This window comes from Homarus americanus, unplaced genomic scaffold (assembly GCF_018991925.1).
Source record: "Homarus americanus isolate GMGI-L3 unplaced genomic scaffold, GMGI_Hamer_2.0 scaffold24694, whole genome shotgun sequence".
NCBI classification, from domain to species: domain Eukaryota; kingdom Metazoa; phylum Arthropoda; class Malacostraca; order Decapoda; family Nephropidae; genus Homarus; species Homarus americanus.
This window is the reverse complement of record NW_024732780.1, coordinates 7,678,362-7,697,313: the sequence shown is the minus strand read 5'-3', so window position 1 is coordinate 7,697,313 and position 18,952 is coordinate 7,678,362. Positions and strand designations below refer to the sequence as shown.

General features: G+C 45.1%; 1 protein-coding gene across 1 annotated transcript in view; it reads right to left on the bottom strand.

The window, feature by feature from the left end:
- Positions 1 to 6,471, bottom strand: part of LOC121869031 — a 110,377-nt gene extending 103,906 nt beyond the window's left edge. Inside the window, exons 1-2 of the mRNA XM_042370109.1 lie at positions 6,184 to 6,471; positions 361 to 1,169 (exon numbers count right to left, since the gene is read on the bottom strand). Of these exons, the coding sequence (XP_042226043.1) occupies positions 361 to 1,033 (673 nt within the window). The 5' untranslated portion in view covers positions 1,034 to 1,169; positions 6,184 to 6,471. The remainder of the gene's footprint in view (positions 1 to 360; positions 1,170 to 6,183) is intronic.
- Between the last annotated feature and the right edge of the window lie 12,481 nt (positions 6,472 to 18,952).

The following is an 18,952-nucleotide window of genomic DNA, read 5'->3' as shown; positions in this document are numbered from 1 at the left end:
TGGATGATAGAGAGTGGTAGTAACTCTCGACAGGGGCTGCCATGCACAGGCCAACCGGCCTATTGCAGACTCCTTATTTTCTTATGTGATTCAAGGGGGTTATCACCAGTCATCTCAATGTCTCGCCACTAGCAAGAACGTCACCATTTAGTTTCACCAATAAAACAGTGTACAATAACTTAGCCAAATAATTAGTTGATTGGAAGAACAAGTGTTGATGACCATGTGACCAATTAGCTTACTTAACACCTGAGCAGGTACGGGTGTGGTCACACTTTAAATACATATACAGCCGGACACAAGACCAGCTGTAAGAACCATCTACGTCTACAAGTACACAACAAAAGAGCATCAACTTACCAGTGATGGAGCCGTTGGTGGCCGGTCTGGTGGCCTTGTTGGCCGCCTCCAACATGGCCTGGTGGGTCCCTGGCCACTCATTTTCAGCACTTTCACTTTTCACAAAATCTTCAGACAATAAATGCTTCCTCTTAAAGCTCGGTTTACTACACTTAGGGCCGGCCAGGCCAAGTTTCCGTAACCTCCTCTTCCTCTCATTCCTCCTAAACCGTTGTAACTCTTTACGCAGCGCTCGAGCACAGTCTTTGTTGATCCCCACTTGAGTAATGTCTTTGACTCGTCTAAAGTTTCTGGCGTCCAGTCTGTGTAGTTTGATGACTGGGAGGCCAACATGAGCCGTCTTGTAGTGGGTGACGTGCCTGGGGTGCCCCTTGTTCCCGGACGGCGCCTGCTGGGTCACCACGGGGGCACAGGTGAGGGCTGACACCTGGCCGTTCTTCAACACACAGGTGAGCGCTTTTGACGACGCTTCGGGCGGGAAATCAACGCCAAGTTTGGTCTCCATGTTGGTCGTCTCCTCCGATTTGATTATCTCGCCCATCTCCTGTTCCTGCTTCACGCCACATTCACCTCTGTAGTGACCCAGACCAACAGTCTCAGCCTCGGGTACACATTTGTCACTAACTCTACACTCACCGTCATTACACCAAGTATTTTCTCCAATGAACTTCATCAACACAACTTTGGATAACTTTACGTATAAAAGGCAGATAGGATATTTTCATCCACTGAGATCACCACTTAGCCTATAGCAGACAATATACTTCACAACACCTAACACTTCACTCCCACTTTGGCAGACTCAGTATCTGGAAAGATAAAAGAAAATATATTAAAACACAATTACGCAATTTATCACCACATATACAATACCGTTCATTATATACAGTACAGTACAGCCTCTCCTTCATCATCAACTTGAGGCCAACAAGAGGGATTCTATATCCATTCTGTAATACGGTGACCAGAACTGAACTGTGTAATCCAAGTGAGGCGCAAGATATACACTACTTTTAGGATGACCTCGCTAGTCCTGTAGCTAACACTCCTTTGTATGAACCCAACCAAAACCATTGTATCAGTTACTGTCCATACATGCAGCCTTCTTTAATAAATTGTCTTAGTGAGATGCTTGCATGATCCAGTGGATGTCCACAAAGATAACAAACCAGCCATTACGTCTTCACTGCTCCAGTGAATACATAATGAAGGTCCAAAACTTTGAAATAGTGATGAGAAATGAACGCGATGACGAAACGGGTAAAAAAAAGTGGTGGCGAAATGGGTAAAAAATGTGGTGACGAAACGGGTTGGTGACGAAATGGACACACCCCAGCCTGGAGCACTGGTGTAATGTATATCTAAGACTCTAAGGCATCTTAATGTACCTGTAATGTATCTCTAAGGTAACTCTAGTTAAGTTACTCCTCCAAGCTGTCCAAATTATGTCACATTAATAATAATAACTTAGTGTGTGTGAAGCACTTCCTGTCTTCACTCCAAATAATAACATTCGCTCCAAAAGTCTTTATAAAGTGGTCCGATGACTCACAATGAACACTGTGACTCCTGTTGTCTCGGTAGGGTTGTCAAAATGCTTCGTCTGTTGTGTCATATTGTCTCAGGCAAAATCATGTCATCAGTCACATCAGATACAGTCCCCTTCACTTGTGCCTTTACAGGGGTTCATTATATAAACATTCCATAAATCATTTCGATAATTGTTTTAATATTGTTTTAATTTGATTCCATAGTGTGTTTATTATTGTGAGTTTCCTTTTGTCGAATGTAAACAAACACATCCCGGCCACACTGCACAAAACCTGACGAGCCCCTGTAAACGCACTAATGAAGGGGACTGTACCTTACATCAGTGCTACAGTAACAATACATATATTTCCTAAATCAATGTATTGTCACGTTACATTGTAATAAATATCACGTGTTTATCTGTTATCTCACTAATAATAAACTACCACATGTTATCATCTACCACATAAACTACCACATGTTATCTACCTCATAAACTACCACATGTTATCTACCTCATAAACTACCACATGTTATCTACCTCATAAACTACCACATATTATCTACCACATAAACTACCACATGTTATCATCTACCACATGTTATCTACCTCATAAACTACCACATGTTATCCACCTCATAAACTACCACATATTATCTACCTCATAAACTACCACATATTATCTACCACATAAACTACCACATGTTATCATCTACCACATGTTATCTACCTCATAAACTACCACATGTTATCCACCTCATAAACTACCACATATTATCTACCACATAAACTACCACATATTATCTACCACATAAACTACCACATATTATCTACCACATGTTATCATCTACCACATGTTATCTACCTCATATTATCTACCACATAAACTACCACATATTATCTACCACATAAACTACCACATATTATCTACCACATAAACTACCACATATTATCTACCACATAAACTACCACACGTTATCTACCACGTTGTTTATGTTTATTTTATATTTGCCCCCGAGGGAGCTAGTTTATTGGGCACCCTCTTGTCATCTGTGCAAGGTGAAGCGCAAAGGCGTTTACAGCGCCCATCTGGGAAGCATGCGTAGTCCATGCTTGCCTTCATGACTCGTGCATTAAGGGCGTAAAAGCCTGAAGGGTCATGGGTTTTGTCAGCAAGTTACATAAAGTGACAGCATGATGAGTGTGTGGGGGGAAAATTCCCGGTACAATTTATCTGTTTATGGCAAAGTGTGGCAGGTCCCTAATAATGTCAAGTGCCAGGCCTGTCTCTAGGAGGGAGGGAGGGAAGAGGCGTTGGTAACAGGGTCATCAGTGGTTTGTAGGTAAGAAAGTCAGGAGTTACCCCGGGAGTTTGGGTAGGGCCCCTGGGAGCAGAGACTGGGGTGAGGTCCGCCAGGAGGAGGGTGGGGATGGAGGTGTAGGACAGGTACAGTAGTGGTGGAGGGAGGCACAAAGGCGTTGACAATATTGAGGGACATACCTTTTAGTGTGATTGTGATGGCGTGTACGTCGGTGGTGTCGTCTTCAAGGGGAACGTTGAGAGGTTGGTAGGGGACGTCCTACTTGGCATAGATACATAGTTCAAGTGCATGTCCTCGTGGTGCTCCATTGATGTGGAGAAATGGAGTGGATGGGCCTCAGGTGCCGGCATGCCAGTGAGGGACGGGGAGCCGGGGGAGGTGTCCTCGGGTCCAATAGGGAGCCCTGGTGGAGACAGCTCAGAGACATGAGCAGGCGCGGCTTGCGATGGGTGGACAGAATGAGGCACCACGTGTCGTGGTGATGGGGAGGGACGTGGCACGGGGGCAGCAGGGCACACCGGGGCAGGCTCGGTAGGTGCCATGCCAACAGTAATGCCAGGCGGCAATGGAGTAGGCAGTGAGCATGAGGGGCACACAGGGGGACTACCAGCTTGTGTCAAACCAGAAGAGGGAAGAAACTGGATAGCAGCTGAAGGCAGGAGTAGCCGGTGTAGGTCGGAGATGGCGGTACAGAGTTTTTCCACACAGTTGGTAAATTCGTGCAAGAGGGATATGATCTGTGTCGTGTCACCAGAGGGGGGGGTAATGGAGGGGCACAGGTGGGAGCACAAGGCCTGACAGCGTCAGAGTAGAGACGGGGAGGAGGCCCAGTAGTAGTTGAGTTAGGAGACGGCCGGGACTGCTGTGTTGCAGCCAGGTGAGGCCAGGCAGGGGCAAGTGTTGCTGAAGGAGTTGCTTGAGACAGAGGGGACGCAGAGGGAGGCGGCCCGGTAGACTGGGGTGGGGGGGGTGGGGGGGTTGAGGTTGACGCGGCCTTAGGGAGGCCTTTCCCTGGGACAGGCGGACGTTTGGGGCATTGACCTGAGTCAGCATTGTGCTAGCCACCACAATTACAACACCTGGGGTCAAAACATAGCCCACACCACCCCCATTGAGGTGGTCTTTGATTTTCTGGGCATAGACGGAGGAGTGATGGTTACGTGAACAGAAGCGACATCTGGGACGATCACTTCAGCAGCAGGCGGTGAAGGTGTGACCACAATGGGAGCAGATGACACAAAAGGCAGGCCCGGGGTGATATGGTTCTGCATACAGTGGAGGGGGGACTGGGTGAGCCTCAACAGTGGTTGGGCACTCCTTCCCCTTCCATCTAACTATGACAGCTGCTTGGATATAATCATGGCTCACCGATAGAACACAGCGGGTCAGCGTATATGGTGTTAAATCTGAGTGAGTCTATGTAACCAGTGGGGTTCCCATGGGGCAGTACTGGGCCCACTCTTGTTCATAATCTACATAAACGATGTAGATACTGGGATCAGCAGTGACATAAGCAAGTTTGCGGATGACACCAAAATAGGGCGGCAGATTAATTCAGGGCAGGATGCAAATGCATTACAGGAGGATCTAAATAAACTGCAGGGGTGGTCTGAAAAATGGCAAATGAAATTCAACACCAGCAAGTGCAGAGTACTTAATATTGGAAGAACAAATACGGATAATGTATACAGCCTTAACAACATCAACCTAGAGAAGTCGACTTGTGAAAGAGACCTAGGGGTACTTGTAAGCCCGGACCTACGGCCTAGAAAACAGTGTGTTAATGTTCGAAATAAGGCAAACAGAGTATTGGGTTTTATATCTAGAAGTGTAAGTAATAAGAGTGCAGAGGTCTTATTGCAACTATATCTTGTGCTAGTCAGGCCGCACCTCGATTATGCGGTTCAGTTCTGGTGCCCCTATTATAGAATGGATATCAATTCACTAGAGTCGGTGCAGCGAAGAATGACGAAAATGATTCCGGGACTTAGGAACCTTCCATATCAAGATAAAATAAAGAAACTAAACTTACATTCTCTGCAGGGAAATAAACACGACTAAGGCCAGTACCCAAGCAAGACGTGGTGAAGGCCAGAAGTGTACAGGAACGATACGCGTCACTTCTGTCAGACTCGCTCTACCCCCCCCCACAGAGCAAACCAAAGACAAGGAATAACAATAAGAATCCCGGGATTTGAACCAAATTCCCAGGAAAAAAACATAACCACTTACGCCCGGGGTCCCTGTAAGGAAGCCCTGGAGGTCAATATGAGGGTAGAGGTTAATGAGGTCATGGTGGAGGTCAATACGAGGGTAGAGGTTAATGAGGTCATGGTGGAGGTCAACACGAGGGTAGAGGTTAATGAGGTCATGGTGGAGGTCAATACGAGGGTAGAGGTTAATGAAGTCATGGAGGTCAACGTGAGGGTAGAGGTTAATGAGGTCAATATGAGGGTAGAGGTTAATGAGGTCATGGTGGAGGTCAACACGAGGGTAGAGGTTAATGAGGTCATGGTGGAGGTCAATACGAGGGTAGAGGTTAATGAGGTCATGGTGGAGGTCAACGTGAGGGTGGGGTTAATGAAGTCATGGTGGAGGTCAACGTGAGGGTTGAGGTTAATGAGGTCATGGTGGAGGTCAACACGAGGGTAGAGGTTAATGAGGTCATGGTGGAGGTCAACACGAGGGTAGAGGTTAATGATGTCATGGTGGAGGTCGAGGGTAGAGGTTTTGAGGTCATGGTGGAGGTCAACACGAGGGTTGAGGTTAATGATGTCATGGTGGAGGTCGAGGGTAGAGGTTTCGAGGTCATGGTGGAGGTCAACATGATGGTAGAGGTTAACGAGGTCATGTGGTCAACACGAGGGTAGTAGTGAGGTCAACACACATGCCCATATAATGCACATAAATCAGATTCAGCCAGTCAGCCTCACTACCAGCTGCCCCCCCCCACACACACACACTACTCACCTATGATGTAACACACCAGCGATTAAACGTTGGGATGAGGAGTAATTTACGGCAGGGTAGCACATGGTAGTCTTGGCTGAGGCGAGGTCAACAAACGTCTCCACACTCACTCATATAAACAGTGAGAAACATCTATCCGAAGAGGTTTTCACTATATTTATTGATGTTAAAATATCAGCAAAAGGCTTACCAATGATTTTCAAGCACATTGGCTAATGATCAGTGCCGTTAGCGTGTCGTAGTAAACAAAATATTGGTTAGACTTGAACCCACTCCCGTCCGCGCCATTTGCAAACGCACACTGAAAATAAGCGGCGGCCACGTTATCGTACACCAGCTCACAGAATTTTGTTTTTATTTATATTTCTTGATGTCTAACGGTAAACACAATAATATTTACATTCAAATTACGTGTAAAATTATATCTGTAAAATGGACAATTCGTATCTCAACGTCTGAAACGTCTATTTGATCAATATTTAACTTTATACCGTATAAACGCGATGATTTGATAAAGCACAGTTAAAAGAAGTACACGATCCTAGTATCAATTAGAAAATTTCCAGGTTAATTACTTAACATTAAATAAAGATCCATTACTCCTTCACTGGAACAAATAAATGTTCAGAGTAATAATCCGTAGCGTGTTCCCCCGAGCGCCTCCCTGCCAGCCGTACGAGCTCCTGCAGGCCAGTGATCGAGACCCGGCAACTTGGAGACATTATCATCATTATTTACTTACAGTCAGATATTGTTACCCCCTCACCACACTCACCACACAACTCATACTTTACCCAATCAATAACTCAGTGAGGTGTGTTAATAATCAAGGTATAAAGCTAAATACCGCCTTAATTGCATTTGTTTACATCTGGTATAAACACACATGTATGTGTGTGTGCGTGTGTGTGTGTGTGAGCGTTTCCGTGTACAGTAGTAGAGTGTGTGTGTGAGTGTGTGTTTTACTAAGATTATTTCATTACCCACATTGTTGCGCCCTGGCCAGTTGTTCTCTCGGGGATAAGAAAGAGTGTGTTTAAATTTACACCAAATATTATTCTCTAGCGTAACATTTACCAATACATTTACAGTTTTTCAATATATTTTACAAGTTTAATTAGACAAATTTAGATTTAGGCGCGAAATAGGTAGACACTAGTTTGGAAATAGAGTAGTGGATGAGTGGAACAAGTTACCAAACATCATCATTAACCTGAACACGCCGGATAGCTTCAAACACAGGTTGGATGGATAAATGAGCGATAGGGGTTGGGTGTAAATGAGACTGACCAGTATGGCCTGCTGCAGTTTCCTCCATTCTTACGCGCTCTCCTGCCGTCACTTTTCTTTTAAACTGTAATAAGTATTTTTGTCCTTATTATGAGTGTGAGTGTGTGTTTATGACTTCACTGATCCTGTACTGTACGTCTGTTGCATTTTAATTAAGGTTTGTTTCATTAATTTGTAGTTGTGTGTGTGTGTGTGTGTGTGAGTGCGCTCCTACACCAAGCGACCGGGGGATCCAGCGGTAGCACACAGAGAGCAGCTGAACGACGGGCTGATGAACAACTCCCGAGCAGAAAGCAGCGTCCAGCGCCAACTTCACAAACTAACGAACTATTGGTGGAAAAATATAGTGTGTGAAGTACAGAAATTGCGGATCAACACAAGATGTGTGAATTTTTCCATTCCAATAAAACATTTCATGAGCCAATCACTCGCGGGGCAGCCCCCCTCTGCTCATCCGACGGTAACGCCATATTATGAACGTACGAATGGAAGAAACTGCAGCGGGCCCATACCGGTCAGTCCCGTTTATACCCAACCCCTATCGCTCATAATCCATCCAACCTTTATTTGAAGCTATCCAGCGTATTCGAGTTAATGATGATGCTTGGTAACTTGTTCCACTCGTCCACTATTTTACATTTGTTGCGAAAATATTTACAAAAATTGCTACTATATTTACACATTTTACCAATATATTTACAGTTTATCAATAGATTTACACCGTTTCTCGATATATTTACAAGTTACCATAATGTTTCCATAGTATATCATCTATCCCACCCTCCCTCTCTCTCTCTCTATCTCCCACCCTCCCTCTCTCTATCTCCCACCCTCCCTCTCTCTCTATCTCCCACCCTCCCTCTCTCTCTATCTCCCACCCTCCCTCTCTCTCTCTCTATCTCCCACCCTCCCTCTCTCTATCTCCCACCCTCCCTCTCTCTCTATCTCCCACCCTCCTCTCTCTCTATCTCCCACCCTCCTCTCTCTCTCTCTCCCATCTCTCTCCCACTCTATCTCTCTCTCTCTCTACCTCCCACCCTCCCTCTCTCTCTCTATCTCCCACCCACCCTCTCTCTCTCTATCTCCCACCCTCTCTCTCTCTCTATCTCCCACCCTCCCTCTCTCTCTCTATCTCCCTCCCTCTCTCTCTCTATCTCCCACCATCCCCCCTTCGTCTATACTAATAGTTGATTGGTCCATAGAAAATTAAAACATATGTGTTCACCAATGGTAAGCAGCCGCGTTATTATCTAAAATAATGTTAAATATCTGGACTATTAATATGCAAATCATTTCAAGGCATTAGGACTTCAGAGACAATGTGAGAAAAATTTAATATTTATTATAAGAGGTTGACATAAATAACGGGGGGTAAAACGCTCAGGGAACCAATGAGGTATTTGTAGCTGTAGACGAGGGCCGTGGCTTACGGGGGTGTGTTATCGCCCCGCCGCGACCTGTGACTCCCATGTGGCAGCGCGACCTGTGACCTCGCCAGATGTTTGTAAACGGCACAGCCATAGAAGAAGCGTTTCGTTGTTATGGCCATAGATAGAGGCTCGGGACACCTCTGACGGTATCGTGGAGCCCCATCGAGTGTACACACACTAGCAATAACCAGGAGTTACTTGGAGCCATAGTTAAGTGGCGATATAAGCCCGCACACCTGAGTGAAAGAACAGTGAAATGTTGTGAACTACATGCGTGCATAGTGTAAGGCTTTGGATAACAAGCAAACAGAATAGTATATTTACTAACTAACGTATAATGTATACATGTAATGGACTGTAATCACTTGTCTCACTTGTACAGGTTTTGACCAGATCAACCAATAAACGTTGAGTGAGTCCACGTTCAGGGTTTCTCTCACTCTTAAGACGTGACGTCATCTAACTCGAACCAAGCGACAGTTAAAGGGTGGAAATACTTCAGTTAACTTGAGGCTGTACCCCTTTCGTGTGTCGTTAAGGACCTGTTTAGGCTTTTTCACATAGTAGTTTAGTCTTTCTGTCTGTGTAGTCTAAATAGGAGTCTTTTTTCAGTTTTAGATTATTGAACACATTGAGTACGATGGTCTTTATCTGGATTAATTATCGTATTTCTAATGAAGACATCGCACGTTAGGTGGGATAAGGTGTACCAACTCTTTTAAACTGACACCCTACCACCTTGTGTACGGCGTATGTGTATCCCATTCCGTTGTTTCTTATGTATCACACACACACACACACACACACACACACACATACACTTCTTTGACATGAATTACTCGCTTGAAGGAGGCCTGAGTATTGAGGTTAAATTACAGCTTATTACTGTTAGTCACATTCGATTTTCCCCGCCGCGTAAACCCTGAACTAGTGGATGTCATTTCCTGTTATGTCCGCCTCACGACAGCCAGAAGAAGGAAAGATGGACTCCAAGGTTATGTCAAGTTCTACAGTCACTCCAAGAAACTATCTCTACTCGGGGTGATCGATGAGTTTCGGAATGAACACTGTGACTCCTGATGTCTCGGGAAGGTTGTCAAAATCTTTCGTCCATTGTCATATATTTTCAACACAAATCTGTATAGGTAGTTTTTTGGGTGACTGTACTGTACATAGACTATCAATATATCACTATTTTTGTAATTCGTCATTTAAATTCCCTCTGAAACCTACCAAAGGGAAGGAATACGAGAGTAACCTGACCTAAGAAGATAATTTACCTACTACTTACCTGCTAGAATGTCCTAAGGCTGTTGTGGGTCTCTAACAGGATAATGGTCCCTGACTTAATCACTTCGGTCACCTGCACAATAAAACCTCATTCAGTAACTCTTCTTGTCCCGCTACATAAGTCAGTACTCTCCCTCCCTCCCTCACTGCTTCACTCCAACCTCTGACATGAAAGCTTAGAGATATATTCCATAAAACCTCTTCTCCCTCCATCTCTCCCTCCCTCCATCTCTTGCTCCCTCCATCATCTTTCTACTCATAACTTTGACATAGAAGCTCAAAGATCTGTGTCCTACTTCCACTAAAATCCTCTATGACGAGACGCTCATCCTTCCACGCTACGAGTACTTTGATATTTTTATGATCAAAGACTCAAAACTCTTCCTCGCCAACTCGCTCCGTCCATCTCTGACATAAAAAGCTCAAAGACTTTACCTTCGTCTTTCACCAAACAACTCTACAACTAACCCTATTTCTTTATGTCTTGATGGTGATGGTGTGGCTGCCGGCTGGCTGGGGTGATGGGGCGACTCTTGGTGTTTTTTTGTGCTCGGGCAGCGTTCATAGCGTTGACAGTCTTCTAAAAGGAAACCCAACACCGTAACTCCTCCTCCTCTGTTGTTGCCATGGCCACTGGCCAGGCTGCTGCTGCTGCTGTCAATCTTATCACCATCGGGTAAGCTGTGCTAAGAGACTGAACTCCACCATCCACACGAGTCACCAGAAAACTGACCACGAAGGCACCAATATACGTTGTACATGACGACTAAGACATATGTAGGAATATAAAGCGTAACAATTATCCAATCACAGTTGAGGAGAACAGGGGGTTAACGGAACCCACAAGGAGCCTCATCTTAGTGAACGCAGAGACCTCATTCAAGGGGAGGCTGAGTGTGGTGAGTACTCAGCCTTAGGTGGGATGATGGTGTCAGAAGAGCACCTCAGTGGCCAGTGTGTCGAGAGCAGGTGAAGGAAGGCTGGAGGCTCAGGGGAATATTTCTGAATTTCTTTAATAAATATTGCATCTTACCTGACCAAGTTGAAGGTATTATGGGAAGTATTTGGTCAGAGTGTTTGGTGTGAGAGACTGTCAGTCGGTGAAGGCTGTTGTGTTTGTCAGTCTCAGTCTGACAGCTGGCTCTTATAACAGCCGACTTGGCAATATGGCGGCGGAGAGCGATACTCAGACTCTGCACAGTGGCAATATAACTAGAATTGCAACAAGATTAATATTGCAATATGAAAGAATTGAAAATACATTTGATATTGCAACATGTCTTAGATTGCAACGTAAACAAGATTGAAAGAATGTCACAATAAAAATACCGCAATATGAATAAGTTTCATTATCACTGACATTTCAATATGACTGAGCCAGAAACAGACGTGATGGTTGAGGTGTGTCCCGCTGATGGTGACGCGACCCAAGATCAACAGAGCAACACGGTGAGCCTTCCCTGCTGACCACACAGCTGATGACGCGGCCATTACTGTTGTGTGTTGACTACTTGGTGACACACACACACACACACCTATGCCTCCCCTACCTGGTCTTCCTCCCTAAATGCCACACAACGTAAACACCTAGAAAAAGTGCAAAAGAGGGCATGCAAGATTATTCTCTCCCCTTCCTACTCCACATATCAAGAAGCGCTCAACACACTGACCCTTTCGACTCTCACTGACCATCACCACGACCTCATCTGCAAATTTGGTAAGAAGCTTCTACACCATCCTCGACACCGGCTCCTACTACCACCTGAGATCCCTAGCCCGAGAATTGCTGTTCGACACCACAACCGCATCCAGCCCATACGTGCACGAACTGATCGCTATAAGAACAGCCCAGTCCCAACCATTGTAAAAATTATCAATAACTTGTAATAAACCAGTGTATTCACTCCCAGTAAATACTACTCCTTGCACTGTCACTATGTTGAAATGCACTGTAGTTTGAGCTTTTCCCCATCTAGTTATTATATATCATATTTGTATCACTTATGTTACTTGTATATTATTTGTAATTCGTAACCCATTCCCCAAATATGTAACTGTATATTTTCAGCCTTCTGGCTGCCAAGCTCTTTCAATAAACCGTTAATTATTATTATTATTATTACACCTGTAATATAAGAACATAAGAACACAAGAAAATAAGGAGTCTGGAATAGGCCGGTTGGCCTGTGCATGGCAGCTCCTGTCGAGAGTTACTACCACTCTCTATCATCCATGAATCTATCTAGCCTCCTTTTGAAACTTTCCAGAGTTCCAGCACTTACTACAAAGTTGCTAAGCTTGTTCCACTCGTCCACCACCCGATTTGTGAACCAGTTTCTTCCTATCTCCTCCTAAACCTAAACTTATCCAACTTGAATCCGTTGCTCCGAGTCCTATCCTGCTCGGATATTATAAGAACTTTATCTATATCCCCTTTATTGATTCCTTTCACCCACTTAAATACTTCTATCATATCTCCCCGCACTCTTCGCCTTTCTAGGGAATGCAAGTTAAGTTTCTTTAACCTATCCTGATATGGAAGGTTTCTAAGTCCCGGAATCATTTTTGTCATTCTTCGCTGCACCAACTCTAGTGAATTTATATCCATTCTATAATAGGGGCACCAGAACTGAACCGCATAATCGAGGTGCGGCCTGACTAGCGCAAGATATAGTTGCAATAAGACCCCTGCACTCTTGTTACTTACACTTCTAGATATAAAACCCAATACTCTGTTTGCCTTATTTCGAACATTAACGCACTGTTTTCTAGGCCGTAGGCCCGGGCTTGCAAGTACCCCTAGGTCTCTTTCACAAGTCTACTTCTCAAGGTTGATGTTGTTAAGGCTGTATACATTGACAGTATTTGTTCTTCCAATATTAAGTACGCTGCACTTGCTGGTGTTGAATTTCATTTGCCATTTTTCAGACCACCCCTGCAGTTTATTTAGATCCTCCTGTAATGCATTTGCATCCTGCCCTGAATTAATCTGCCGCCCTATTTTGGTGTCATCCGCAAACTTGCTTATATATTAGCAGCTACTCTATAAACTCTGGACTGATGATCATTCCGGACAAATGAACACCAACATGTAGGAGTTGAGAGAAACCGGCAACACTGGTCGGTGTCTCCTGGTCTATTGCTGGATTAGTTTGCCGCTTTGAAAAAATTTCCGGTTTAGGAAGTCATGTGACGCCCTTCGTGAAACCCTCGTCTTGTTGTTCACCGATGGAGAACTATGTCTCCCTTACGTCGGCATATAGTTCAGGCAACTTTATCGGTCAACACATTATGGTTATCACAGGAGCCGAAGACACACTGTTGCTGACCTCGGCACCATCCAAGATGGCCGTTCGGGACCCGATGATGGCTGCTGTCCTGAGGGCAGAGCCACCCTGGCAAAGTTGGCGCCCGAGGCATGATTTTAGCTGGCGCCCACCACACATCACACGCTAGGTCTGACTAGTCCACTCCAACCTTTAGGAACACACACAGTCTTATGCCTGTCCACCCAATAACACAAACACTCTCATATCTGTATATACAAAATAAGCAAAATAATCTTAATTCAGTCCCCTTAGAAAGATACTGGCCATTGCACTGATTCCCATCAAATAAGAAACAAAACATATTTATTGACAAGCTTAAAGAAATATTAAAAAAAAGTCTTAAAATTGGCGACGAATCATACCATAGCAATTTGCAGTAGTGGTCACCAACGGCACAGTCACCGTCAACTGAAATACCTCCTTTCTCTACAGCCTGACTCACCTGGACTCCCTTGCATCAAAGTCATCTATTACGTATATCATTATATGGTAATTGTCTGGTAAGGTCGTGACTCACACTGATAATGGTCGCTCCACCGAGGCGATCATCACTTGACTCCTCTGCCACAAGGAACCCCACGAGATGTCCCTTTATTTGTGGATGTCTTCCAGTAACGCATGACAGAGAGCTGATCCTTGTGACTCAGATCAGGTGTACAATGATGGAGAAATACGTTGATGCTTTGATTTCTTCACCATTTTTGCCTAATACCTTTCCATTTATTGCGTTTATTTGCTAATTTTGAATTATTTTGTCAAGATAATGTGTGATTGCCTACTCCACTTTCCACCTCACTAACTTGCTGCTTCATAACTAAATTAAATTTGGCCAAAAGTTCCACTGTCATTGTGTGGTTTGTAGCCATATTTCTCTCAGCTAAAGACTGATTTATTGCCACCAATCTAGTAAGGACTTGGTGCCACTTGTTCCTCTCAACCTCACCAAGTGCCGTCTCTTGTTGATCTATTGTTTTCCCCTTTGCAAGGTGAATCTCCAGTTCCTTCCACGTTGCCATACGTGTAGTGTGTTCCGAGCTATTTTCAGGCGTCTTCAGCAAGTAACTGGCATTTTTCCAATCTCTGAATCCTTTATTTAATTTGAAATCCTTCTGAGAAAACATTTTACAACAGAAGCAGTAAAGACTATCATTTATCTCAACAGAAGCAGTAAAGACTATCATTTATCTCAACAGAAGCAGTAAAGACTATCATTTATCTCAACAGAAGCAGTAAAGACTATCATTTATCTTCGGATACATTAGTCAGCTTCTTTGGATTTTTTCTCCAGTGACTAAAACTGTTAACATACTCGTGATGGTGACATCTTCTCCCATCTTTTCGTTTTGGAAAAGTGAAACTTTGCTTAATCTGATGTGGTCCTCATCGAACAAGCTCTGTTTTTTCCTTATTAGACAGGAGAGATGGCCAGTCCGCAGGGTCTACTACAGGTGCAGCCTTGTTGTACTCTTCTGATGTATCACCAGACCGGACACTAAGCTGTCCGGTCAGAGGGAAACAGTTATTACACTTTAAAACTGAAACTCACTCATTCCTTCATATGATGATTGATAATGAATCACTAGATAAACTTGCTTTTTTTTTTAAATCTACTGACGTTGTTTCTTAAATATGTAGGCAAGTTAAGTGTGTACGACCCTTAATTTGGACGAGCCACTTGAGTTGAGCCACCTCTGCAAAATTGCCTCAATCCTAGATATTGAAGTTGATGGGGGACGAGCTTTTCTCTGAGATATGAACTTGAATGATGTGCTGCCTGCCCTGAGGAATATGACAGAGGTCCAGTAACAATGGTTTCGTCACAATAAATGGCTCAAGAGAAACACTTAAACTCCTTTGATCTGTGCATATAATTTTTCAAAAAATACGATTCCCCAAACTTACTCAAGATAGTGCAACATGTGTTTGCAATTCCCCCCAACAATACATGTGTGGATGAAAAACTTTTGGACAGATGAAAGAAATGGTCCCCGAGTGGACATGGTAAAGGCAGAACTGTTGGTTGACTTCAACAATGATATGAGTTGTGGAGAGTTTGGAGCATTTCTCACAACTGAACCTGCCGAGGAACTTGTTAGAGCGACAAGAAAACATATAAAACATCAACCTAACAAGTAAACAAAGGGAGGGAAAAAAGTTAATACTTTTGTTATTTATCTTATTACTAATGAGAGCTGCTTCTTTTATTTGTTAATTAATATAATTGTAAAATACTATTGTTGAATTTGCATGCTGAAAATAAATTAAATTTACTTTAATTTTGTTTTGTTCGAGTTCGATCTGCCACCCCCCCCCTCCCCCCTTCAGCAGTGTAGCACCAACGTACGTCCGGTCAGCTCTAAATGGTCACCTGTCAACTCTAGAGACACCGTACTCTACTGACAGCTCACTTTAGTGGACACATAAACAATGAGGCGATGAACTCAACTGGACAAAAGACAGTATTAAGACCTGAGTGACTGGAGTGAGTCCTTCAGTGAGAACCAACCTGAAGAAGGCCGTGACTGTTGGTGCCGGGAGCGTGGTGAGTCAGCATCGCAGAACGTAAACCATAACATCACGTCAGCTCTTACTGCAAGATTTAGTTTGCTTAAATAAAAATAATTATTTTTCCTTATAAATTACACGATTCAGTTTATAAATGTACTTATAGTCATTAAATATATTTTTTCCATGATAAACATAACACCAATTCCCTGTTGACAGCCTCACACTCGGCAGCTTGTGTTGCCGTTAAATGATTTAGTTGGAACTGCTATTCTCCCGGAATATATCGGCAACCTTCCGTAATCCGCCGCCGATATTGAGATGCCGGATGAAAGTTGCTGGAAATAACACCTTAAAGGCGGTATGACACGAGCCGCCAGAGACCTTACCAGCTGGGGCCAGACACAGCTCCACTACTGCGCCTCCTTCAGCCAGCAGAACACTCGTAGTCTACTGTTCAAGCCTGACGAGATGAAACTGATCGCTGCCCAAACCAGACCAACCCAGACCAGACCAGACCAACCCAGACCAGACAAGACCAGACTACACCAGGCCAAACCAGACTAGACCATACCAGACCACACACAGACCAGGGCGGCAGTTATTGGTGACGGACATGTGGCACCATAGCTCGCGAGACTCACATGTGAAGAGTATAGAGTATGTTATCCATCAAGGTGATCGTAACTGTCATGGCGGCGGCGTGTGTACCTTCGTCAGGGAGGTTCTAGCGTCACACCCCCGCCCGGAGGATCTAGCGTCACACCCCGCCCAGAGGATCGGAGGATCTAACGTCACACCCCGCCTGGAGGATCTAACGTCACACCCGCCCGGAGGATCTAACGTCACACCCCGCCCGGAGGATCTAGCGTCACACCCGCCCGGAGGATCTAACGTCACACCCGCCGGAGGATCTAACGTCACACCCCGCCCGGAGGATCTAACGTCACACCCCCGCCCGGAGGATCTAACGTCACACCCCCCGCCCGAGGATCTAACGTCACACCCCGCCCGGAGACAACGTCACACCCCCGCCCGGAGGATCTACGTCACACCCCGCCCGGAGGATCTAACGTCACACCCCGCCGGAGGATCAACGTCACACCCCGCCCGGAGGATCTAACGTCACACCCCCGGATCTGTCCCCTGGGTGGCCTTCAGACAGTATGGGTTGAGGTCCTTCACCACAAGACGCGTCCCTCACTTACTGGGGTCAAGAGAGACTGACTTATACCTAACTTTGAGAACAGAAGCGTACTGAGGGTAATGGTTGTGTTGTGTTGTACTGTGTTGTGTTGTGTTGTGTTGTTGTGTGGTGTGGTTTTGTGTTGTACTGTGTTGTGTGTGTTGTGTTGTGTTGTGTTGTTGTGTGGTGTGGTTTTGTGTTGTACTGTGTTGTGTTGTGTTGTGTGGTGTTGTGTTGTGTTGTGTTGTGGACCCTCAGTCGTTTTGGCTGTCCACCAAAATTCATCGCCACTGTGAGGCAACTCCACGACGGCATGAACGGCAGTGTCCTGCACAACAGCACCCAGTCTGAGTTCTTCCCCACCCAAACGGGGATAAAATAAGGGTGTGTACTGGCACCAAATCTTGTTTCCATTTTCTTGGCTGTCTTCCTTATTCGTGCCAGTGCCAATTGAGCCGGCGGGGTGGACATTAGTACCGGAGGAAAGGTCTTTTCAACATACGACGACTCCAGGCAGGAACAAAGGTGTCGGCAGCTTCCATTACTGAACTTCAGTATGCAGACGGCCTTACACTTGTCGTTCACACTGAACGCGACCTACAGGAGATCCTGAACACCTACACAGATGCGTAGGCACACTTCGGCCTTGAGGTGAATGTACGTAAGACTCAGATTCTCTTTCAGCCTGCCCCTGGTTCAGCCACACCTCCACCATCCATTCAGCTTAACGGTACTACCCTCTCTAGTGTTGCCCACTTTCAGTATCTCGGCTCCCACCTGTCCACCACCGCAGAATCGATGAAGAGATTCAACATCGGATCAGATGTGCATCTCAAGCCTTTGGCAGACTCCATGCCCGTGTCTTCAGCTGTAGGGAGCTGAAATTATCTACAAAGTTGCACATATATCGAGCAGTGGTCCTCCCCACCCTGCTATATGGCAGTGAGACATGGGTCACATACAGGAGGCACCTTAAGGCACTTGATAACTCTCACCAACGTAGTCTACGTTCCATCCTCCGAGTTCGCTGGGAAGACAAGAGAACAAATGCCAGTATTCTTGCTGACACCAACTGTAGGAGCATCGAGGCTACCATTACCCATGAACAACTACGTTGAGCTGGCCATGTTACCCACATGGACGACAGTAGACTGCCAAAGCAGCTACTTAACAGTCACCAAACGAATAGTAAACGTAACGCTGAAAAGGTATAAGGATAATCTTCAGACAAACCTGAAAAAGTGCCAAATCGACCCCTTCACCTGAGAGACGATTACTCCACACCGTAACACTTGGAGGAGCACCACACGAGAAGGTGTCAATACTTTCGAGTTAGCCCGACAGTATACCGAGACAGACAAGCGCCAACGCCGGAAAGACGCTGCCGGTGCCCCTCCCGCACTAGTTGTAGCCCCCCACATGTGCAACATCTGTGGACGACTCTGCCGGTCCCGTATCGGCCTCTCTGAGTCACCTCAGAGCTCACCAACCTACAGAAGGTGACATCCTTAATAACTCATATCTTTGTATCATAACTGGATGATCGTCATACTCGATTCCCAGTGACAGCAAAGTAATAGTGTGTGTGTGTGTGTGTGTGTGTGTGTGTGTGTGTGTGTGTGTGTTGCGGAGACTGAATGGGGGGTCAGGCTAACAAGGTCTTACTACTTCCATTTAAAAGATGAAGCCTAATTGGGAACCTTTGGTGTTTACAGTGTAGTGTGTGGTGTTTACAGTGT